Source organism: Chrysochloris asiatica, unplaced genomic scaffold (assembly GCF_000296735.1).
Source record: "Chrysochloris asiatica unplaced genomic scaffold, ChrAsi1.0 scaffold00069, whole genome shotgun sequence".
NCBI classification, from domain to species: Eukaryota; Metazoa; Chordata; class Mammalia; order Afrosoricida; family Chrysochloridae; genus Chrysochloris; species Chrysochloris asiatica.
Genome location: NW_006408587.1, coordinates 9391442 through 9417379, shown reverse-complemented (window position 1 = coordinate 9417379; position 25938 = coordinate 9391442). Strand labels below are relative to the sequence as shown.

Sequence of the window (25938 nt, the reverse complement as noted above, 5' to 3'; positions counted from 1 at the left end):
GGGCAAATGCTGCCCTTGTGGTCTCTTACAGTTGGTTGTTCTGAGGAGCACATACCTCAAGGGTGTTACTGTTCACTTTGTAAGCCTGTCTATTGTTTGGTTGAAAGGTGACCTTTGGGAGTAGGTTCAGCTCCTAATTTGAATGTTCTAAGGGTCATAGTCTCCAGGGTTCTACCACTCTCATCACACCATAAGTCTGGCTTTTTTTTTTTTTTTTAAATTTCAGTGGATCTTTGTTCCCACTCTTGAATTGTGATCCCAGTCATAGTGGTTGGTAGTAGTAGTAGCTTGTTTTGTTGTTGTTGAGTACTGTCAAGTTGGTTCCGACCCATAGCAACCCTGTGGCACTGGCTAATTGTTATGGTCTCAGGCTCATGGAAGATGTGATTTTTTTTTTTTTTTAATTTTTTATTATGAATTGAGTAAGTTTACAGAGCAGAGCATCAGTTTTACATTCAACAAATCATATACTTTAGTAAATTACATGATTGCAGTCCCCTCCATGCACCAACAGTTAACAGCATTTACCGCTATTTACTTTAACCGCTGCATTCCTCCTGTGTCTCCTGCCACCGCAACCTCCCTCCAGGTGCATATTGCCATGCCAGTGTCTACCCTCTAGCATATGTATCATATCCTCCTCCCCCCTTAACCTTCATAAATGGTTTCTTTTATCAAGAAGACCCTCCCTTTCTTTCCACCCCCTTGATGTACAAAAAAAAGACAGAAACCGTGCAGGGATATGTGATTGTTTAAACAACCAAGGGGAACATTCTGGAACATTCTCCTGGCTGCTAGCACACAGCCTTTCTCGTTCCATGAGTCTAGAGTCCTCAGCTGCTCAATCTTTCCATGCCCGAGGATGTGATTCTTATGTTCCATTACTCCCTTTGACTAATTGTTTCCTCGAGTCTTTGATGTTTTTTCACTCTTTCTTGCTTTTAATGTGAAGAGACCAGTAGTTGTAACTTAGATGGCCACTCACAAGTTTTTAAGACCCCAGCCGCTCCTCACTAAAGTGGCTTGCAAAACATTGTCTTTATGGACTGTGTTTTGCCAGTTAACTTAGATGACCTCCAAGACTATGGTCCTAAACCCTTAATCCCAGTAACTCAGTCCCTCAAGGTGTTTGATATGATTATGAAATTTGCATAAATTTACCTTCTGTGCTGTACTGTATACCTGGATATATGTATTTATAGTACATGCCAGGAATCCTGGTGTGGTGCTGTAGGATAAGCACTGGACTGCTAACTGCAAGGTTGGCAGTTCAGACCCACCAGCCACACTTTGGAAACCCTATATAGTGTTGCTATGAGTTGGGCCAACCGGCCCTTAACAATAACAACAACAGTACCTACAAATACATGTGTTGAAATATCCTCTACCAAACCTATATGGCACTGTAGAATCAGCAAAGGACTTTGAACCACAAGGTCCGCAATTCAAACCCATCATCTGCTCCTCAGAAACCTATATAAGGTCTCTATGAGACTGGACTCCAAGGTCAGTTTGAACTGCAAGGTTGGCGGTTCAAATTCATCAGCTGTTTCTCAGAAACCCTATACAGGGTCACTGTGAGTTGGAACTAACTTGACAGCACTTAACAATAATGACTAATGATTATGAGCATCTCTTCATGTGTTTCATGGCCACCTGAATGTCTTCTTTAGTGGAATGTCTGTTCATGTCCTCTGTCCATTTTTAAATTGGATTGTTCATCTTTTTCTTGTTGAGGTGTTGAAGCTTCTTATAAATTTTAGAAGTTTAGTATCCTTGTTAGGTATGTCATTGCCAAAACCTAACAAGGGACTACCCCTACACCCCAGTTTGTAGGTTCTCTTTTTACTCTTTTGAATTAGTCTCTTAAGCACATGAGTGTTTAGTTAAGGTCCCAGTCATCTAGTTTATCTTCTGCTGTGTATAAATTTTAGGTATGTTTGATAGATGATTTATGCCATAAATTAGGGCCCTGGAGTTTGTCGCCTACAACTCGTCTGTCAGTTTGTCATACTATGGTGGCTTGTGATACTGGAAGCTATGCCACTGGTATTTTAAATACCAGCAGGGGTCACTCATGGTAGACAGGTTTCAGTGAACTTCCAGAATAAGACAGACTGAGAATGGCAGACCACTTTGATGGTAGTCCTTATGAGTGGCAGCGGAACATTGTCTGATGTGGTGCTGGAAATGAGCCTCTCCAGTTGGAAGACACTCAATATGAATGAGGAAAACCTACCTCAAAATGGAGCTGAACTTTGTGCTATGGGTGAAGTAACGCTCTGGAAACCTTCAAAATGAGAAACAGCTGCAAATATCCATTAATAATCAGAAGTGGGACGTACAAAGTATGAATCTAGGAATACTGAAAGTCATCGAAAATGATATGGAATGCATAAAGGTTGATATCCTAGGCATTAGTGAGCTGAAATGGAATGGTATTGGCCGTTTTGAATCAGACGGTCATTAGGAAAGGCAACTTGAAGAATGGTGTTGCATTCATCATTTAAAAAGAACATTTCAAGATCCATCTTGAAGTACAATCCATAGGCCTACAAGAAATACCAGTTAACACAGTTATTGTTCAAAGTTACACACCAACCACACAAAAGCCAATCAAGTTGGTCCTAACTCATAGCTACTCTGTGTAGGGTTTCTGAGTCTTTAAATTTTCATGGGAGCAGAAAATCTCATCTCTCTTCAGCAGAGTGGCAAGTGGGCTCAAATCACAGACCTTGTGGTTCGTAATTTAGTGCTTATCATATGGAACCGACGTGACCCCTTTATGTGTGAGTTATGTTGTCAACTGTGAGTAATACCATGTAATCTTAGTTGTTTATTTTTAATTCTGGTGGTTCAAACTCACCAGCTGCTCCTCAGAAATCCTATATAGCATCACTATGAGTCGGAAACGACTCAATGGCTCTTAGTAGCAGCAACAGTAGACACTTTAAAAATCATGGTATCATACTAAATATAGTTTAGTTTGCTTTTTTTTCACTTAAATGTCATGAGTATTTTTTCATGTCAGCAATATCACCATGAAATGTTTCATGATCGAGCAGAATTCTTTGCATGGGTGCTTTATTTTATTTCATTTAATCAGTACCTTTTTGTTACACATTTGTGTTGTCCAATCTTTTAATGTTATAAATAACTCAGAGACAAGCATCCTTGTAGCCAAATCTCTACTTATACCCTTAATCATTCACTTAAAATAAATGAGCAGAAATGGAATTACTGAGGCCAAGTGCATAGACTTTGAATATTTTTTTAATATGTACTGCCAAGTTGTCCTTCAGCATTCCCCACATATAACCTCTTCATTGAATTAGATAAAAGTTATAATCCGAGAAGTTCTATCCAGCTGGTATCCAGTATAGCTATGGCAACACTAATGAATATTTTGCTCAGGTGGAATACAAGCCCTGAAAAAGGAGAATTAAGTATTGTTGGGTAATTTGAGAATATGATAATGACAGAATAACTAACTGATGTAAAACTATACCTTCTCCAGTAGTGAAATAGTTGGAAATATTGTCTGTATATAAATGCAACTGAAATGATATAGAAAAACAAATCTACTGCCAGTAAAAGAACTCATAGATAATGCTACCTTTCTACTGGGACCGTAGTAAGATAACAAGGCAGAAGAGGAGGCACTTTTCCATAAAGGATTTAAGGGAATGCAGGGAACTTCAAAAAGTTTGTGGAAAAGCGCCATTATCTTTTAATTCCATTTTTCCATGAACTTTTTGAAGCCACCTCAGACAGTGTATTGTTGTTAAGTGCCATTGCATTGGTTCCAAAGTAAAGCAACCCTATATAGGGTTTCTGCAGAGTGGCTGGTGAATTTAAACTTCTGACCTTGCGGTTCAAACCAACCTTACTGTCCAGTGTTTATCCTACAGCACCTCCCATGAGAGACTGAAAAAGCAGCCTTAACTTTGTTCATTGGCCTCTGAACTTGCTGTTCCACCCAGGTTAAGTAGGGGGAACATACTCTTCCAAAAAAAAACCCAGGAGATCCCACCATCTAACTTAGGGAGTGAGAGTGAGGGAGAAAGGAAAGGAAGTCAAGCTGTGCGCACTCACCAGCACCACTGGTAGAGGTGTAAACTGACATAACCTTACTGAAGGACAACTCAGCAGTACTTTGTAAAAATATTAAAAGTCTATGCACTTGGACTCAGTAATTCCATTTCTGCTCATTTATTTTAAGTGAATATTAAGGGTGTAAGTAGAGACTTGGCTACAAGGATGCTTGTCTCAGAGTTATTTATAACATTAAAAGATTGGACAACACAAATGTGTAACAAAAAGGTACTGATTAAATAATTAATACACTTCATCTCTCATTTTTTGGATATGTTGTCAGGAGGTGGATTACAGATGCCTTGTAGATCCCAGGTTGCTTTGAGCCATTCCTTAGTTCTATCTTCCATATCACTTCCAACCTGGGTCTAGCTTATTTTCATTCTTATTAGGACAATGGAAGCCCTGTTGTTAGGTGCCATCGAGTCAGTTCTGACTTATAGCAACTCTGTCCACAGAGAACAAAACACTGCCCAGTCCTGCGCCGTTCTCACAATTGTTAGAATTAGAACCCACTGTTGCTGCAACTGTGTTAATCAGCCTCATTGGGGGGTCTTACTTTTTTTGCTGACCCTCCACTTTATGAAGCATGAAGTCCTTCTCTAAGGACTGACCCCTCCTGACAGCATATCCATAGAATGAGAGATGACGTCTCCCCATCCTTGTTGTAAGGAGCATTCTGGCTGTACTTTTTCCAAGACAGCAGATCTGTTTGTTGTTCTGGCTGTCCATTGTACTTTGGATATTCTTCACAAACACTGCAATTCAAATACATCAATTCCTCTATTGTCTTCCTTATTCATTGTCCAACTTTCAAATGCATATGAAGTAATTCAAAATATCCTGGCTTGGATCAGGTCCACCTTAGTCCTCATACTGACATCTTTTAAAGGTCTTTTGCAGCAGACTTGCCTAATGCAAGAAATCATTTGGTTTGCTGCTTCTTCCCTAAGTGTTGGTTGTGGATCCAAGCAAACAAAATAAAATCTTTGACAGCTTCAATCTTTTCTCTGTTTATAGAAGTCCTTTTCTAGTAGTTACTGCTGTGGAGTTGGTTCTGACACATAGCGCTCCTGCTCAGGGTTTCCAAGGAGCAGATGATGGGTTTGGACAGCTGATGTTTTGGTTAGCAGTCAGTACGTACTTATCCTATGGTGCCACACCAGGACTTTTTGTAATTTATTTCTTAGGCCTATCCACTGACCTCTTTTAGAATAAAAATTCGGAGTTCTTGATTACAATTCAGTGTTTTGCATTTGCTTATCCTGTGCACTCACAGTAAGAGATTAGAGAACAAGTGACCTGTGCAGATCTGCTGAAGCCCTTGTCTTAACAGGGTAGAGGCAGCACTTCATCTTCAGTAGCTACCAAAGTCTCCTCAGTTGCTTTGAGTTTCTGACGTGTTCATATCAATGGATGCTTCCGCACCTATGCTTATTTGGTAGCTGTGAAACTAGGTTGTTGTTAAATACCATTGAGTCAGTTCTGACTCACAGTGAGTCTATATAGGATTTCCAAGGAGCAGCTGATGGGTTTGAACCATCAGCCTTGTGGTTTGCAGTCCAATGCTGATCCTACAGCACCACACTAGACTAGAAATCCGGTGAAACTGTGATGGTGTTACTGATGGTATGCTGGTTGCTACTCATAGTGACCCTATATAGGGTTTCCAAGTCTGTAAATCTTTTACAGGAGCAGAAAGCCTCATCTTTGTCCTCTGGAGTGGCTGGTAGATTCGAACTGCTGAACTTTAGGTTAGCAGCCCAATGCATAACCACTATGCTACCAGAGAGATATTAAATGTTGGCCCTCCAAAGACTTCTACAACTGGTTTGTCCACTCTCACTGCATTTCACTAATGTTTTTCAGCAGAAGTTTCGAAGCTCTTCCCACCTGAAGGTTGGAGTAGCACTCCCTGAGCACTGTCTCAGCCTCCATTTCTTTGTAACTTTGGCTAAAAGTTGCCCTGCTCAGTGTGTGCATCTTTTTGTTCCATGTTTCTGTGATAGAACCTAAGGCAGCACTGGAACCTCCAGTTATATTCAGAATGTGAGTCGTTGAGGTACTCTCTTTAAAGAACGAGACCGTGTTCTCCAGAAATACTGTATTAGCCTTTCAAAGATCTTTTCTTTGTAACCTCTTTCTGGTGGAAAGTTTGTTTTAGAGCCCTAGGTAACTTATAATAGGGAACTCTTAAGGCACAGTGGTTAAGTAATCTACTGCTAACCAGAAGGTTGACCATTAGAACACACTAGCTGCTCTGTAGGAGAAAGATGTGGCATCTGTTGTCATTAAAGACTGTCACCTTAGCAACCATATGGGAGCAGTTCTACTCTGTCCTGTAGGATTACTACTATGAATTGAAATTGACTTGACATCACTGGGTTTGTTTGCTTTAGTTTAGGTAATAGAATTTTTTATATAAGATAATTTTTCTCCAGAAATATTTCTTTCAGTACTTCTGGGGCCAAGAAAAATTGAGAAGGTTTAAGTTTCCAGGCTTTGGCAGTAGAGGAATGGTAAGGATTAAATTGACAGTGATCTAAGGGTATTATTTTTTAGAATTTAGGATAAAAAATGGATAGTAGTATTCCGATGATTGAGATGGTTATTTTATTTCATATGTAAAACTTACATATCCGCTGTCCTCAGGTAGAGTGTTATTTTTCTCAGCTATAAACCTTCAGATGGACATTTGCACTCTTTCTGATCCCCAGAAAGAATATTCTCTATGCAAAACCATTAATGTACAATGTAAATTTTACAAGCGCTAAGAGTGAATTTCTCCTTCTGTTTGGCTTTAGAGGATGTAGGCATGGTGTTCCAGGCACTTTATTGGGAAGCTAGATTTGCTGGCCCACTGAGCTAGAGCTGAGAACCTCTGGGCTGAGGCTTATAGCAGAGAGGAGTGCCCTTTGGCATCTGTTAGAAGCCTTGAAAGAGTTTTTTATCATTGCCAGAGCAGGGCAGAAGCCAGGCCAAGGGGCTGAGGGCACAGCAGAGGAGAAGCTGTCCTGACTGGAACAACTGTGACCTGAACATTTCTGACCCTGAACTATATAACCTGTAAACTTTTCTAATAAATCCCATAACTGTGAATGTGGTACCTGAGTTCTGTGTGGCCCTTGCCATGAATTAGTGAACTCAGCTGAGAAACAGCCTGCTGTGGGAAGAACGGCTGGTGTTGGAGTAGATAAAGAAGGTTAGAGGGTGGATGTATGCCTGACCTCCACTTTATTATATACCAGCCTTGGGCTCTGTCTACTAGAAATGATTTTTGCAAAGATAATATCATTTCTTATATGATGGTGTTTGGTTGGACTTAAGAGACAGTATTCCCAAGTGTTCAGAACATGGATTTGGGAGACGGCTAGATTAAGCATAGGCTTTCACTTACTAGCAGTGTCACTTTGACAGTGTACGATATGCATATAGTGCTGCCTTTATGAGGGATAGAAAGTGGAGGAAAGTAGATACCATCAACCAGAAAGAGCACAGTCTTAGTAATTTGGGTTTACTATAAACTCTCTGCTGATCACGTTTCAGTGGAGCTTCAAGAATAAGACAGACTAGGAAGAAAACCTGGTGATCTGTTTCTTAAAATTAACCAAAGAAAATGGTGTTACTCACAACAGAATATTGTGTAGTGTTGGAAGATGGACCCTCTAAATTGGAAGGTTCCACACACAATAGCTGCAACATTAGAGTCAAATATATCAATGATCATGAAGATGGCACTGAACGGGTCACTGTTTTGGTCTGTTACACATAAGATTGTCATGAGTGAGAGCCAACTCCAGAGCAGCTAACAGCAGCAAGGATTGTGTAGAGGGTTTTTTGTTTTTTTACTGTTCCATTATGTTGCCTTTAACTTGCATGAATACCTGGAAGACTCTTTTCTCTTAGGTCTTTCTGTTGTCTTTTTCTGCACAATATACTACCACCATTGTCTCTCTAAATGTTCACTTTCTCCCCCAAGCCTGGGCTCCATTCTGCCGTTCTGTTGCTATCCTTTGTATCCAGATTTTATTGGAGGAACACCTACAGGATAAACATGGAACCCTTGGTGCCATCGGTATTCTTTCATAGCATCGTTTCTTTGTGCTATTACACTAAAATACCACCACTGGTGAGAATGGGAAGAAATCATGTAAGTAAGTGAATTCAGCAGAGAATTATAGACAACATAGGGTTGAGAACAATACTTATCTCCAAGGATTATTCTGAGAAATCAGTGAAGACTTGCCATGTTATGTGCTTAGCATAAGGACTTATACACAATAAAATATGAATTAATGTGAGCTGTTTTAATTATTTTTAATATTTTACTACCATAATTTTTCACAACCGTTTCACAAGGTAGCATATGATCAAGAATTGATGGTTCTGAAGGAGGAATTCCAAACTGCACTGAAGGTATTAGTGGAAAACAGGGTACCAGGTATTGATGGAATAACAGTTGAAATCTTCCAACAATCTCGTGTAGCCCTGGAAGCACTCACTCATCTATGCAAACAATTTACGAGACAGTTGTGCCCATTCCAAAGAAAGGTGATACAACGGCATGCAGAAATCGTTGAACAATATCATTAGTATCACATGTAAGTAAATTTTTGCTGAAGATAATTAAAAAACAACTGCAACAGTACATAGACAGGGAGCTGACAGAAACTCAAGCAGGCTTTTGAAGAGGACGGAGATCTAGTGATATCACTGCTGACATCAGATGGATCGTGGCTGAAAGCAGAGAATACCAGTTCACTGCTTACTTGTGTTTTATTGACTATGCAGAGGCATTCTATATGTGGATAATGACAAGTTATTGATAGTACACTTGTTTGCACTCATGAGGAACTTGTGCATAGACCAAAAGGCAGTCATCAGAACAGAACAAGAATGAGCATGCGGAATGATTGTGATTCAGGAAAGGTGTGCACCAGGTTGTAGTCTTTCACCATACTTATTCAATCTGTATGCAGAAGATTGTCTGAGAAGCTGGATTAGGTGAAGAAGAGCATGGTATCAGAAATGGAGGAACACTCATTAAACAACCTGCTCATCAATAAGTTCTGTTGTACAGTTGTGATATAGAGGATATGACAAAAATAACCAAGTGTTTTATTGAAATAGGAAGCATTTGCAAATCTGGAGTATTTGCTACTAAAATTGTTCACCTTTTCTATATGGTTCTACAGCTTTTTATAAGCATTGCAATGATATTATAATTCTAGTTGAAAATGTACTCACTTGTTCCTTATGTATGAATTAAAATATCAGCCTCAGGGATGATAAAGGTTTTTAAATGTTAATATATTTCAGTGCCTCTTTGCTTTTATTCCTCATGTCCTGATGGTGTATTAAAAAACTGTTTTTGCATCTGTTTCTTGAAGGAACACTTAATAGGATAAATTGTTAATTAGAAGAGCCTGCCCCTACACTCCTCCCCCCCAGTTTTCAGCCCACAATCCCTGTCCCTCTCTGGATCCAAAGTCCCCAGCCGCTTCATTACTCCACGTCATCGTCTCTGCCTCCATCTCAGGCATCTCTGTTTCTCTGGGTAGGGTCCCGCTCTCGGCTCTTCTCCGTTGATGGTCCCAGATACCTCCGCTCCTAGCCTGTAGAATTAATCACTCCCTTCCTTGTTCCAAAACATCTGCCTTTGCATTTCCAACCCTCATAATCCATCCTGATAAGCATTATTCACTACAGTATCACGAGTTACCCATCTGTATTTCCTTTCATCCGCTCCGCCCAAACAGATTGAATAGTACCCACTGGAGATTCTGCCTTCCTCCATGCTCCCTAGGCCAGTCACTTCTTGCCTTTGTAGTCCCTTCCTCTCCCCATTTGAGTATCCAATGTCCAAGTTGCCCATCTCCATCCACTCTGTGTGTGGAGGGGGTGGGAATGATTCTTGCTGTAAGGATTTGTTCCTTCTTTTGAGGTGCTGCTCCATAGGTATAGGTCAAGTTCATCAGATTGTATCAGTTCATTTTTTTTTTTCCCTCCTCTTCTATCTTCTCCTGGTTGACCTCTGATCATCCAGTCATCCAGTCCAGGTCACGTGGGTATCATCTGCAAGTGTGGGAGCTCCTGAACACATGCCCTCTCTTCCCATCAGCTGGTAGTTCCTTCCACTCTCCTCTCGAGTCCTCCGTAGCCATGCCACTGACTCTGGGCCCAAGAGTCCTCAAGTCTCCTCACACTACTTGCCATCCAGGTCCCCAACTGGGTCCACAGAAGTCCACTGAACATTGTAGGGCTTAGCTTGCCGCTTCATTGCTGCTTTTACCCCATTTCCCCCCATCGGTGATGTGTGTGGTCACCAATCAGAGCGTGCATTTCCATTGAGTCTTAGTCTTGGAAGGGGGTTTGCGTTGAGAGGACCTGGCCACTTGCCTTGATATTTCCTAGGAAAGCGATTTGTTTGTTCTTGTAGTAACAACAGTCCATCTGCCTCCATTTTTCCTGCAGGTCTTTCTTTCAAGAGGTATTTTTTATTCTTCTAGCCGCTCCAGGCTGGTCTGCTCGTCCTTTCAAGTGGAGATTTTTCATCTCAGGAGATCTGGCTGTGGTTCCGGTTTCTACCTACAGTTTTATGTATTGCAGAGGCTCTGCAGGAAGCCTCATTCACTGGGTACGCTGTAGCCCCATTTTAGGTATTCCAATCAGTCATAGGCAGAAGATGGAAGCCTTCTAGTGTGATGTTTCTGACTATTCCTTTCTCTCCCTCTCCAGTGTCTACTCTGTGCTGCCTGGTCAGGGAAGTGCCACCCTCTCTCTCCATAGCATAACAATTTAAGAATTTGATTCTATTCTATTGCCATGGCTCTTAAGAATTAAAATAATACTGTTGATATAAAATACTATTTTTGGTGTGGAAGACATGATAGTAATTAAGTTGTGTTATAGGAATAAGAGGTGTTTTTTTTACATACAAATTACTTGAAAAAAAAAAGTAATGCCTTATCTTTTGTAATTATGTCATTTGAATGTTTTGAACAGTTGATCCTGTTTCTAATACAACATACTCCTAAATAATTTGTTTAACAAATGGTTAAGAGAGTTACAATTCCCTCTAACCAAAATACCATAATGTTTTGATTTTTTTGTTTCATTCCTAGGAAGCTCTACAAAGGATTATTTCAACCCTGGCAAATAAAAATGATGAAATTCAGAACTTTATTGATACACTCAATCATACATTGAAAGGTGTTCAGGTATGACTCTTTTATTAAAAAGAATTGATGTAAATATATCAGTGAATGATTGTTGGGTTAAATCGTAAGTGTAAGTATATTTCATTAACTCTAGATTATAAACTAATGTGGGTGAGAGCTGGGTTTTCAAATGGCAGATAAGGTAAAATTCTTTCTTTCACTACAGGATACTATTTGGAAAAATAAAAATACTCATAGAAAAAGAGAGACTGGAATAGTACTAGGAAATATTTGTTACCATTTATTTGATAGTTGTTTTTTGTAATGTTATTTAAGAGCAAATTGTATCTTTTCTAAAGCACTGGGAAGTAAAACCTTTCTTTTGTAATAAACAGTGGAAGGATATTGTACCTGAAAATCAGAGGCTTACTTTTAATATTAGATGAATGTGAACTGTTATAAGGTGAAGTGGCTGATGAGGGAGAGGACAATTTAGTGAAATGGCTCCAGGATTGGGCAGGGAATTCTTACTATTGTTGTTGTTAAGTGCTATCGAATCAGTTCCGACTCAACAGCAGCTCTGTATAGGGTTTCCAAAGAGTAGCTAGTGGGTTTGAACTGCCGACCTGTGTTTTGCAGTCCAGTGCTAATCCCACAGAGCCACACCCAGGGGCCTTGCTATTAGTACTCAAATATTGATTGTGAAAGGGACCACAAGGTAATCACATGATGCTTTCTCATGAATGTGCCTTAGTGAACTTAAGGGTTATCTCCTTTGTGAAATAAACATTGTAGATTTGTAGGACATGTGAAGGTAGTATATCCTTTTCTTTTATGATATAGAAAATATGTTTTTTGTTGGTGTATCAGTTTAGCCTAGTAATTGTCTAATTAATTCTTGGTCTCTGAAACCTTGTTGTCTTTGTAGTTACTTTATTTTCCAATTTGATATAATGAAGTTAGTTTATTATGATCTTCCCTATCAAAATTATTTCGTTTGAAAATTTGGTGACTTCACTTTCTTTAATTTAGCGAAGTTGTTGATTCTAAAACTCTTGATTTATGGCCAAGAGAACCACTGAATTTGACATTTAGAAACAGAGACCTTAACATAGAACTTGTCCAAACTGTTCTTCTGATTGATAAATTATTAGAATTCTACCTTGGACTTCCAAAAGAAGTAGAAGAGAATTAAAGTACACTCTTGTCACTGAAGATGAGAGGTCACAGGCAAGAGATAATAAGAATGTACTAACTGGGGATTGAGAGGAAAGACGAGTCCAGTTCTTTTTGATAAATGAATGAAGAAACTGAGGTTCAGAAATTCAAGCAGCTTGTGGCTTGTCCAAAGTCACATTGTGACTTAGTGGTTAATGTGGAATTCAACCTTCTGCCTCCTACTGCATATTACATTTTTCCACAGTTTGTTCTTATCACATGCATTTGCTGATAAAATGATTGGCAGTGTTAGGATGTCTGTTTTTTTTTTTTTTTTTTTTTTTTAAAGCCTTCTAAGCAAAAGTTTGGACATATGGTATTACTAGTAGATTGTATGTATTAGTTCTCTTAGTCCATGCCAATTCTCTTCTCTTAATTGATTCAACTAAACTGAAAAATGTCTTTAAGAAAATTTATTCTGTCTCTTAATTGTTGTAAAATTGGATATTGCTTATTTGGGGATTTCACTTATTTTAAGTTATTTCTTGATATAATAGTAGTATCCTTCTTAGTTAGACCCTGAGAAACTGAGAAGTCAGGAAACACAAAATGCTTAATTGACTTTGCTGTATTAGTTTTATAATTCTGGGCAAGTCACTTATCTGTATTTTATAAAATTTGATGAGCATTGTCAGTCGTTAAAGATTTCTGAAGTTCCTTCCAGTGTTACAATTCAGTGTTTGATAAATCTCTTAGAATCTATTAATGAGTTACTTACTTAGTCTTTCAAGTTATGTATAATTTATTAAAATACATTATTTTAGAGAAAGCTGAAGATCTTTAAAGTCATACAAAATTAGGCCATCCTGTATGCCTAAACTGTACCCTAGAGTTACTGAATCAGAATCTCTGGAATATTTTATTTAAAAGCTTAACTAATGACTCTAACGTACAACAAGGGCTAAGAACCACTTTCTGGGGTCTGTCTTACAGCCTAAAGGCTTAGGCGAAATTGACAACCTTCCAACAACCTCTCACATTTCCTGTAGAAGCAGTGCTTTGAAACATGAAATGAATATGGATTAGTTCATAAACGGCTGCATAACACATAGTTTAACTGAAATACTGCTGTCAACATTAGCAGTCAGCTTCTCTTCTTAACAGTTATTTTCAAAGTCAAATATTAGAATTTTGTTGTTTTTTTAATATTGAGCTAAGGTAGTGTACTAGGGATTCTGTAAGAAAGTACCACAAACTGGTGGTTTAAAACAACAGAAATGTATCCTCTCATGATTCAGGAGACTCAAAGTCCTAATTCAGGGTGTCAGTAGGGCCATTTGTTGTCTGAAAGTTGCAGGGGCTAATCCATACTGGTCCTTCCTATCCTTGGATGGAATTCCTTGGTTAGTGGCAGCGTAACTCCAATCTCTGCCTCCATCTCTACTTGGACATCTTCTCTCTGTGTCTTCTTTATAAGACTGTGTCTTCTCTGTGTGTCTGTGTGTCTTCTCTTTTTGTAAGGATACCAGTCAAGTGTGATTAGGGCTCATCTACTCTCCAGTATGATCTTATGTTAATTATGTAAATCTGCAAATATTATTTCCAAATAGTCACATGCAAAGATATTGAAGGTAAGAACTTGGAGCACATCTTTTGAGAGACTCCAGTCAACCCATAACAGGTAGTTTAGAGTGTGAATCCATCCTCTCCTTTGGTAAATACATCTTTCAGTTGTGTGTATATGCTTTTTTTAAAAAATACATTTTGATATCTTTTCAGTAAAACCATTATTTTGTTGTTCATTTTTTAAACAGGAAAATTCTTCTAACATACTTTCAGAGTTAGATGAAGAATTTGATAGCTTATACTCTATATTGGATGAGATGAAAGAAAATATGATTAGCAGTATCAAGCAGGAACAAGCTCGTAAATCCCAAGAGTTACAGGTGAGATCACTTAGCCACTTAAGTGAGAATACTTTAGTATATTTAATGTTTGCTTTATTTAAAGTAAAAATTGCTGGATTTCTGTACATGAGTATACCTTTATCTTATAAGGAGAGTAGTTCATTGTTTGTTTGTTTTTTCGGTCGTAGATGTATTTGAGAATCTGAAACCCTTTTGAAGACTCCTCATGTGCTTTTTTCTGTTATACACGTATACATACACACGTGTGCTTTTTTCTGTTAGACACTCTATACATACACACACGTGTTTTTTCTGTTAGACACTCTATACATACACACGTGTGCTTTTTTCTGTTATACACTCTGTACATACACACATGTGCTTTTTTTCTGTTATACACATACAATTTCCAAGAGTCAAATACCCTCTCAAGTCTGTCTGTACTTGCAGGTTTAAGGTTTGTTGTTGCGTTTAAGGAAAGGGAACGGTCAATATTACTTAAGTCATTCGAAGATAATCAGTTGAATCCTAAAGTATCCATGTTGTTAGGTGCTGTTGGGTTGCTTGTCACTCATAGTGACCCTGTATCAGGTTGCCAAGGCTATAAATCTTCAAAGGAGCAGAAAGCCTCATCTTTCCCCCATGGGACAACTGATGGATTTGAACTGCCCATCTATGGTTAGCAAGTCCAGTGCTTATCCTGAAATATCCCTACATTTCAATAATGATAATAAATTCATTCATTGGAAAAAAGAAGCAAGATTGGAGACAAAAGGAAAACTTAGCATCTTCTGAAGTCCTAACATAAGGACTCATCTTGTGCAGATCTTGTCCTTCTATATTGGATCAGGTACTTCTTCAAAACTTCAGTCTAGAATTATGCTTTCAGTTGCTTTTTCTCCAACCTCCACTTTACCTTCTCAGTATTTTCTTTCTGCCAGAGCAACTGTGACTGTCTTTTTCTGCCACCAGCTAACAATTTTGTCAGACCAGCCCTTATATTTCAATTCTGCCACCACAGGGGCATGGAACATAATATCCAACCTTTTCCTCTACCTATTGAGTAGCAAAAATCTCAAGCATATTGAATATGTACTGTTTTATCAGTTGCTTGTTTGTTTTTTTGTAACTTTTTATTGTGAACTGAGTGAAGGTTTACAGAACAGATTAAGTAATTGTCAGTTTTTATCAGCCACCTTTAACCATTACTGACGTAAGGGATGGTCCCAGTACTGCTGATGACTACTTTCCGTTTCACTTTCCTCTAAGCCCCAAATACCTGGTTGGTGCCTGTTGTTTTATATCTTAGGTTACCTTGTCACTGAGATGAAGTCACTCGGATGAAAAGACACTGTATCAAACAGTATCGCCTTAGATGAATATGTACTTTGCTTTACTGCCATTAGGGATCTAGAAGCAACTAATAGGCTTTTTCTTTTTAACTTGCAATTGGGTGGATAAAACTGATGTTAATATCCATTATAAGATAAGAAACTTTGCCGTTTTGTTTGGAAAAATACTTCCTAGTTGGTTGGTTGCCTCTTATGAACACATATATTTTATCATGTATCTAATGCGCCTTATTCTACCACCCGTCTGTCAGTTTGTCTTACGGTGGTGCTTGTGTGTTCCTGTGATGCTGGCAACTATGCCATTGGTATGTTAAATACCAGCAGGGTAACCCATGGTGAACACATTTCAGCAGAGCTTCCTGACTACAATAGACTAGGAAGAAGGAGAGGGAATTTCTGAATGTTACCAGCTGAAAACCTTGTGAATAGCAGAACATTGTCAAATATAGTATTGGAAGATGAATCCCTCAAATGCACTCAAATTATGACTGGGGAAGAGCTGCCTCCTCAAAGTAGAATTGACAATAATGATGTAGATGGAACAGAGCTTTTGGGACCTTTATTTGCTGATGGGGCACTACTCAAAATGAGGAGAAACAGCTGCAAACATCCATTGTAATCTGAACATAAAACATGCAAAGTACAAATCTAGGAAAACTGGAAATAGTTAAAAATTAAACGGAGCACATAAAAATCGATATCCTAGGCCTTAGTGAGCTGAAATGGACTAGTATTGGCAATTTTCAATCAGACAGTCATTCAGAATGTGCTAGGAGTAGCAAATTGAAGAGGAATGACATTGCATTCATTGTCAAAAAAGCATTTCAAGATCTATCTTAAAGTACATTGCTGTTTGTGATAGGACAATATCCATATCCCTACAAGGAAGATGAGTTAATACCACTGTTACTCAAATTTATGCACCAACCATTAAAGCCAGTGATGATGAGATTGAAGAATTCTGCCAACTTCTTCAGTCTGAAATTGATTAAATGTACAATCAAGATGCATCAATAATTAACAGGTTTTGAAATGCAGAAGTTGGAAACAGGAAAAGGATGGTAGATAGATGGAAACTATGGCCTTGGTGATAGAAATGATGCTGGAGATTACATGATAGAATTTTGTAAGAATAATGACTTATTCATTGCAAATACCATTTTTTCAAAAACATTTTATTGTGAATTGAATGAAAGTTTACAGGGTGGATTATCAGTTTAATATCAAATAAATCATTTGTTGTTTCATTGCAATGATTTCAACCCTCTACATGAAGTACTTACTGATAAAGATCAAAGACTACAGACTTCAGTATGGATTGTACCTCAGTATAAAGAACATGAAAATTCTTAAAACTGAATCAGTAAATAACATGATAAATGGAGAAAATATTAAAGTTGTTGAAGATTTCATTTATTGGATCCACAGTTAATACTCATGGAAGAAGCAGTCAGGAAATCAAACAACACATTGCATTAGCTAGATCTGCTGCAAAAGACCTCTTTAAAGTGTTAAAGAGCAAAGATGTCACTTTGAAGTCTAAGGTATACCTGACCCAAGCCATGGTATTTTCAGTTGCTTTATAAGCATGTGAAGATTGGACAGTGAATAAGGCAGTGAATTATGGTGTTGGTGAAGAATATTGAAAGTACCATGGACTGCCAGAAGAGCAAACAAATCTGCCTTGCAGTAAGTACAGCCAGAAAGTGCCTTGGCTATGAGGGTGCTGAGACTTCATCTCTCATAGTCTGCAAATGTTGTCAGGAGGGGCCTGTCACTGGAGAAAAGAACGTTGTGCTTGGTAAAATAAAGGGTCCCTGAAAAAGAGGAAGACCTCCCAGTGAGATGGATTGACATGATGGCAGCAAGCACAGGCTCAATCACAGCAGTTGTGAGAATGGGCAGGACCGGGTATCATTGCGTTCTGTTGTGGCTATCAGTTGAAACCAACTTAACAGCATTTCACAACAACAGCAGTGTAGCTTATTATGAAAAAATGTATTTGTTAGTTAATGAAAGGAACTTTGTTGACCTAGTGAGTTAAGTGTTGACCTGTTAACCTCAAGGTTGGTGAGGCATTGTGCTCCTGTAAAGATTTACAGACTCGGTTAACATAATGTTCAGGTCTGCTCTGCCCTATAGCATTTCTCTGAATTGGAATCAGCTATATGGCAGTGGGCTATTTTTGTTTTTTAGTTAATAGCAGTTGACTACCTACCCTTCAGTCCTTTATTTCCTCACTCGTAGAAGTTCAGATATGTTGCATAACAAAACTCTTACAATAGTGACTTTTACAAAGCATTATTAGACATTAAAGTCATAATTATCCTACTACATTATATTTTTTAAAATTGTTTTACCATCTTCCTCATTATGTCTTGTTATTTGTTATTGTTGTTGTTATGTGCTATGGAGTCGGTTCCGACTCATAGTGACCCTGTACAGGGTTTCTGAGGCTGTAAATCTTTACAGGAGCAGAAAGCCTCATCTTTCTCTCGCGGAACATCTGGTAGTTTCAAACTGCTGACCTTGCGGTTCGCAGCCCGATTCGTAACCACTACAGTAACAGAGCTCCTTTTGTCTAGTTATACTTACCATAAATAAAGAAGTGTAAGGAATTTGAAAAGCATTGAAACTGTTCAACATCCTACTAATACAGTTTATGGGGCAAGTCAATAATGTTTGATTGCCAGTAGCTGTGTTTCATGCAGTCATTCAATAGTAGTTCAGTGATTGCTGTGTTAGACTTTGGGTATATGTTGTTGTTAAGTATCATGAAGTCAGTTCCCCTTATAGTGTCTCTGTATAGGGGTTTCTAAGTCTGTAAATCTTTGCGGGAGCAGAAAGCCTCATTTTTCTCCAGAGAAGTGGGTGGGGGGTTTAAGAGCTGACCTTGTGGTTCAAAGTCCGCTGTTGATGCTACAGAACCACTGCATTCCTTTGGGTATGTAGTATGTGATATTGTTAATTGCCATCGAGTCGGTTTTGACTCATAGCAACCCTGTATAGAGTTTCCAAGGAGTGGCTGGTAAGTTTAAACCACTGACTTTGTGGTTCAAACCGACCTTGCTGTCTAGTGCTTTATCCCACAGCGCACACCAGGACTCCATGTAGTATGTGGTGGTCGGTGGTGGTGGTGGTGATGGTGATGATGTGCCCTGAAGTCAGTTCCGGCTCATAGTGACCCTGTATAGGGTTTCCGAGGCTATGAATTTTCACAGGAGCAGAAAGCCTCATCTTTCTCCCATGGAGACACTGGTGTATTTTAACTGATGCCTTTGCAGTTTGCAGCCCAGTGTGTTAATTAACCCACAGCACCACACCAGAACTCCATGAGACAGAGTATACCTGTTGCATAGGGTTTCTGAGACTGTAGTCTTTATGGAAGCAAACAACTTCACCTTTCTTCCACAGGGTGGCTGGTGGCTTTACACAGCCAACTTTGAGTGATTGTTGTTGTTAAGTGCCATTGAGCTGGTTCCAACTCACAGCAACCCTCTAGAGTTTCTGAGGAGTGGTTGGTGGGTTTGAACACTGACCTTGTGGTTCGAACTGATCTTGCCGCCCAGCGTAGTAGCCTGCAGTGCCACACCAGGACTCCATAGCAGTCCAGTGCTTAACTCCTGATGCCACCAGTGTTCCTGGTTAAGTAGAAAGAAGTCAGAAAATGAAAATTTGTAGTGTATGTGACATCATGATGACATTGCTTCACTAGTTCTCTAAAATATTTTTAGTTCAATTATTTCTCTTAAATTTCTAACATATTATCTATTTAAGATTCCAGTGGTAACAAGAAACGTTGTTTTAAAGGTTTACTTTTTTTTTTTTTTTTAAATACAGAGTCAGCTTAGTCAATGTAATAATGCCCTGGAGAACTCTGAAGAATTGTTAGAGTTTGCGACACGATCACTAGACATAAAGGAACCTGAAGAATTTTCAAAGGTACAAAAAACAAACTGAAGAAACTAAAATTAATCTAACTTAAAAAGGACATTGTTGTTGTTGTTAAGTGCTATCGAGTTGGTTCTGACTCATGGTGACCCTGTATAGGGTTCCAATGAACAGCTGGTGGGTTTGAGTTGTTGACCTTGTGGTTAGCAGTCCAGTGCTTATACTATAGCACCACACCAAGGGTATTAATTTCCATGTAATGTAGTACATTTCAGTTGGACAATGGGGGAAATGCATCCTTAAAATTCTGTTCAATTCAATGGACCTATAATTAGAGTCAACATTTAAAAAAACCCAAATTATTTCAACTTAATTTTTGCCTTAATACTCAATTCAGATGAGTCAAGCAATTTCAGTTTTTACTTATTTTCCTGTCGATAATTTGTTTTAGTAGTACTTGTGTACTTGAAATGAATCATACTTTTTTAAATAATCACTTCATGGCTAAGGAAAGAAGTTTGGTATTAACCATCAACATGCTTAAAGATCTAGTTATATATTTCTGTCTTTGAGTTGATGGAGGAAATATATCAACACTTGATGCACTGTAACTTTTGAAATCTGTTATTGGATCTAGATGTCTCACTACTTAAGTAGTTGTTTGAATGCTTTATTAAAAGATAAAAATGTAACTCCTTTTTAAAAGGGCTATACTTGATTAAAGAATAATGAAGAACTAAACAACAAGCCTGCTTGTGTTTTACCAATCATGCCCTGGTGTTTAAGAGATTTTGACTTCTAGATTCTAATTCTTATTTTGGGAGCACTGTGGCTCTGTAAGATAAGCACTGGATTGCTGACCACAAGATCAGCAGTTCAAACCCACCAGTGTTCTGCTTCCACAAAGATTTATAGCCTTGGGACTCCTATACAGGGTCACTGAGTTGGAACTGATTTGGTGACACTTAACAACAATTCTTATTTTAAGTTGAGTCATTCTGAAATGTTGAGCAGTTTTTAAACAAAAATTCACAGAGTGTATTTTTAAATTGTGTGAAATGAGTAGGAAATTAAGGTCTACAATTAGCAATATAGAGACTGTAGTTACCAAGACATCCCATCTTTGAGGTGAATGATACTTGCTTGGGTTTTGTGCACTGTGAACTGTATTAGTGTTAGAAGGTTGGCTTTATAATCCGTTTGTTTCTAGCTAATGTTTCCATTTTTTAATTTTTCTGTGAACTGTAGGTAGAAAAAGAAATTTTCTTGAGAAGGTAACATTTGATAGATTGCATCTCTATATTTTGAAATGGAATGTAAAAAATGGCCACTTTTTTTTAGCAGAATGAATCAAAGCAAAAGTTTTGTTGCTATAAACCAGTAAATTAACTAATTTTTAAATTTGGAGGTGGGCTGTGAGGAAGTTTATCTTTGTCTTTGGCAGGTCTTATTAAATAAAAGAATTACGAAGGAAATGTTTCATACTTTAAAGTACTTTAAAAGTAGGAGATAACACCTTGGCAGAGCGCATGTATATGCAAATTTCAAATATATCTTAGACATGGAAACATAACCAAGAAATGTGCAGAAAGCAAAAGATTTCTGAGTGGGCAAAATCAGTATTATAGAGTTTGTGGACAGGAGTGCATACCTCCATTTTTAATGTTTGTCAGCATTTGTTGACTATTAATGTGTACATTGTTGTTGTTAAGTATCGTTATATCAGTCTGACTCATAGCGATCCTATGACAGGATGCCCACAGAGTAACTAGTGGGTTTGAACTGTCAGCCTTGTGGTTAGCGATTCAGTGTTGATTCTACAGTGCCACACTAGAACTCCAGTTTGTACATGTTGTTGTTTGGTGCCTTCAATTCAGTTCTGACTCATCGTGACCCCGTATAGGATTTCCGACGTTTTAAATCTTTGTGGAAGCACAAAGCCTCATCTTTCTTCCACAGAGCGACCGGTGACCTCAAACCGCTGACCTTGTGGTGTGCAGTCTAATATTTATCTCATGGAGCCACCATACTCCCTCCAATTTGCACACAATATTATTAAATCTTGTTTTTTTCCCTTTTTTACTACTTGTCAATAGATTCCCCATCTAGTACAATAGGGCAGTTGTTAGTAGCAGGCATCTTCATAGGAGTAAGAATTAACAGCTGCCAGCCTGAGAGAGTGAGGAAGAAAGAAGACAGGAAAACTACAAAATAAAAACACAAAGACTCAAAAATGACATGAATCCAATTGCATTTATGTGCTAGGAGAAACTATAATAAATGTTTGTCTCAAGTACTCTTTTCATTGGCATTTATAGAGTTCTTTTCCCCCTCTTCTTCCTGTGTGCTCTCTCCATTGTCTTTCTACTTTTGTTTCTGTTAAAACTTGATCCCAGCGATTGGAAATTGAAAAGGTTCTGTAAATTACGTTGTTATTTTAAATATATTTTTTTAATTTGCCGTTTTGCCTCTCCCAATCTTACTATTTTAGTCTCATCTTCTCTTACTTTACAGTACTGCTTAATAACTTGCACAGTTTGGAGATATGGCAAAATGGCTGTTTTTCAAGGTTTCCAACCAGAAACCAGTTCATTCTTCAAGAAAAGTGCTTAACTGAGAACTGCTTGCAGTTATTTTTCTAAGCGTATCCAAATACTATCCGCAGAATGGTTTGATTTCAAGTAAAACATCAAGTGTACTTTCCTTAGTAAACTGCACATACTTGCCTCAAACACCAAGATGCTGACAGAATGGGGAGGGATGAAGATTATGGTTGAATTAGCAGTGCATTGTTAGATATCTGAAAAAAGAAAGTCCTTTAAGTTTTACTGTTTGTAAATGCCTCCTAGTTAAAGTGCTTATTAAATCACAGTAATATGGATAGTTCATTGAGATAAAAATAACAGGCTAAAATCTTAGCTGTGAGTTTTTCAGACTTTAACTTCTTCAAAAAAGTTATTTAAAATACTGATATTTAAATTATCTGGGACAGTACCTCAACATGAGAATTGAGTATGAAGTTACTACCATTTCCTAGCATTTATGTATTTATTTATTTATACCAGCATTTTACCATTTGAAGTGAGCAATAAAAATAGTACTTATGGAAACAGACTATAAAACATTCTATCATTAATTTTTTTAAAAAGCTGTTAAGCTTGGTTAATAGTAAAGGCAGAAAGACTACTAGCAAATGGGATTTGGATCATTAGATTTATTACTAGTTAGGCAAACCGTCAAAACTACCACCAAACCTGGGTTTTCTAGTAGTAGGTATCTGGCACAACACTGCTTAGGTCCTCTGACAAAATAAATCTTCATGTTCCTACCCTGAATTTACATCTTAAGTTCTATAAAAAGAGATGGGTTTATTGAACAGTTTCTAAATTCTACTTAACTGACCAGTCACATCGGTACAATCTTGCCTCATATCACCCAGTTGCCAAACCAAAAGGTGCCTACAATGCAGAGTAAGGTGAATGAGGAATAATGTCATCTCCATTTGATCACAGATAAAAACAGGAAGAGTGACTTGAGTGTATTTCCCAGTTCTGACCCACAGTAATTCACCATTGGATTATGTTCATTGAGTGTCATTGAACTTTTTTGACACTTCCTTATATTTAAGCATTGCTTAAACTATGATTTCACCTTATTTCATATGTTTCAAGTTAAACTTTTTAAAACGGAGCTCTGGTAGTGTAGTGGTTATGAGTCGGGCTGCTAACCTCAAGGTCAGTAGTTTGAAACTACCAGCTAATCCATGGGAGAAAGATAGGCTTTCTGCTCCCATAAAGATTTGCAGCCTCAAAAATGTATAGGGTCTCTTATGAGTTGGAACCGGCTCCACGGTACACCACCACCACCACCACCATGCTTTTTGAAAAATAGCTATTTTTATAAACAGATAAATGTCTGCATTGTTGTTAAGTGCTTTGGAGCTGGTTCCGACTCATAGCAATCCTGTATAAGATTTCTGAGGCTTAAAATCTTTGCGGGAGCAGAAGGCCTCATCTTTTCTTCTACAGAGTAGCTGGTGGGCGCAAACTGCTGACCTTGTGGTGTGCAGTCCAGTGCTTATCCTATGCAGCCACCATGCATAGAAAACATAAAACTTTCAACATAAGGAATCAACTGCATTTGTTTTTTTTCAAATTTTATATTGAAGGCTGAAATTCTTTTGTAAAAGAAAGTACCATTTTGAGACTATCTCTTTCTCTGTCTCTTTGATTGAGTTCCCTCCCCTCATATTTTTAGAGGTCTGAGTAGAAGTCTTACTACTATGTTGTAGAGACTATTTTTCAGAAAAGCATTAAGTATTTGCCCCTTAATCTTGAGGAGATATAACAAAATTAGCTGAACCAGATCTAGTAGAAGAATCTGAAGTATGTTTAACATGCAGACAAAACTTGGAGGATTCCTCAGTGTTTTATGACATTCGGATTTTTAACTGGATGTTACTGGAATTTACTGTAAGTCAAAATAAATACAGTTCTTTCAGGCAAATCACATATTTAGCATCTAGCTTTCCCCAGATTGATTATTTTCAGTCTTAATGTGCCTTTCTCTCTGTACTCATCACTTAAGAACACGATTATTCTTATTTTTGTTTTTGTTTACAGGACTCTAATGACAACTTTCCCTTCCCTCTTTATCCATTTCAGCCTCTATTTCAGTGTATTCAGATAGTTAAAATTATTTATTAAGACCCTGATGTAAACTAAGATAGTCTAGTTCACATTTCAGGCTCAACAATAATTAAGAAAATTCAGTTTCAACCCATCTGATGAACTTTGAGGATGCAAAGATATCTCAGGACACAGCATTCTAAAGAGTTAAGTAACTTGTTAGCTAATGTGATGGGCTGAAATTCAAATGTCTTAAACCCTGTTCTGATGTTCCGTACTTTTTGCTGCTGGATTTCAAAATTTCTGATAATTGGGAACAAATTTGGAAATCTTAAATTGTGTTCTGTTTAGTTGAGTGTCTCGAGTACAATAACAAGTTCTTAAACTTCCTTATTTCCATTTAAAGTAGTCTGGAAAACCTGAGTATTAACTACTGCATAAGTGTTGAAGAGCAGAGATGTCAGCATGAGCACTAAGGTGCACCTGACCCAAGCCATGGTATTTTCAATAACCTCATATGGGTGTGAAAGCTGGACAGTGAATAAGGAAGATCGTAGAAGAATTGATGCCTTTGAGTTGTGGTGTTGGAGGAGAATACTAAAAGTGCCATGGACTGCCAAAAGAACCAATAGATCTGTTTTGGAAGAAGTGCAGCCAGAGTGCTCCTTGGAGGCCAGGATGGCTAAGCTTCGTCTCTCATACTTTGGACATATTGTCAGGAGGGAACAGTTGCTAGAGAAGGATGTCATGCTGGGTAAGATGGAGGGTCAGAGAAAAAGAGGAAGACTCCCAACGAGATGGATCGGCCAGGTGGCATCATTGATGGTGTCAAGTGTGGCAGCGGTAGTGAGGTTGGCCCAGGATCAGACGTTGTTTTGTTCTGCTGTGCATGGGGTCTCTATGAGTCGGTTCCGACTCGATGGCACCTGACAACAACAACAAGGAAGATTATTTTAAAGTACTTTGACTCCAATATATTTCTACAAAATCAAAAAAGCCAAACACTTTGCTTCCTAGTCAATTCCAACTCCTAACTGATAACAGAGTACAACTGCCCCACAGGGTTTCTAAACTGTAATCATTACAGAAGCAGGCTGCTACACCTTTCTGTGGAGCGGCTAGTGGGTTCAAACGGCTGACCAGAGTTTAGCAGCCAAGCTCCTAACCCCTGTGTCATCAGGACTCCCTATAATAAAGGGCTTAATCTTCAAAATACTTGATACATTTTCAGAGGAGGATAATTTTTTATATCTACTCATTACAAATTAAAAGACCGATTAGGAAAGGATATAGATGTTATTTCTGCACCCTTTGTGATTACTTCTACACCAGGGGCTTCAAAAAGTTTGTGGAAAAATGAAAAGGTAATAGAATTTTTCTGTGAACTTTTTGGAGCCCCTTTGTATTATATTCTTATTCCAGTTCTACTTAAGGAAGTTTGGTTATAGGTGACAGAGTTCTGTGACCAGTAAAATAAAGGATCAGAATTGTGAGATTTAATTTAGAGAGGAGAGTCTGAGAGAGAGAGAAAGGAGAGTGAAGAGCAGTCTCTTAAACAATTAAAGAGGAAGGAAGTGTCGACAAACAGGATTTCAGTAGATCTAAATGGTGATGGAGGGCAAAGCAATGTAACTAGCATGTCTTGGAGACTTTCCAGTAATACACAGTGCCATAACCAAAAACAGTCTAAGTATTTACTGAGGCCTCTTCATAACTCACTCAGCAATTATGTCTATGAATATTCATG

The 25938-nt window shown here is 38.2% G+C and overlaps 1 protein-coding gene across 2 annotated transcripts in view; it reads left to right on the top strand.

The window, feature by feature from the left end:
- The window catches only part of FSD1L (fibronectin type III and SPRY domain containing 1-like), a 70643-nt gene that overhangs the window by 8063 nt on the left and 36642 nt on the right, over positions 1-25938 (top strand). For both annotated transcript variants that reach the window (XM_006864697.1, XM_006864698.1), the window contains exons 2-4: positions 11220-11315; positions 14228-14359; positions 19513-19614. In XM_006864697.1, coding sequence (XP_006864759.1) covers positions 11220-11315; positions 14228-14359; positions 19513-19614 — 330 coding nt within the window. The remainder of the gene's footprint in view (positions 1-11219; positions 11316-14227; positions 14360-19512; positions 19615-25938) is intronic.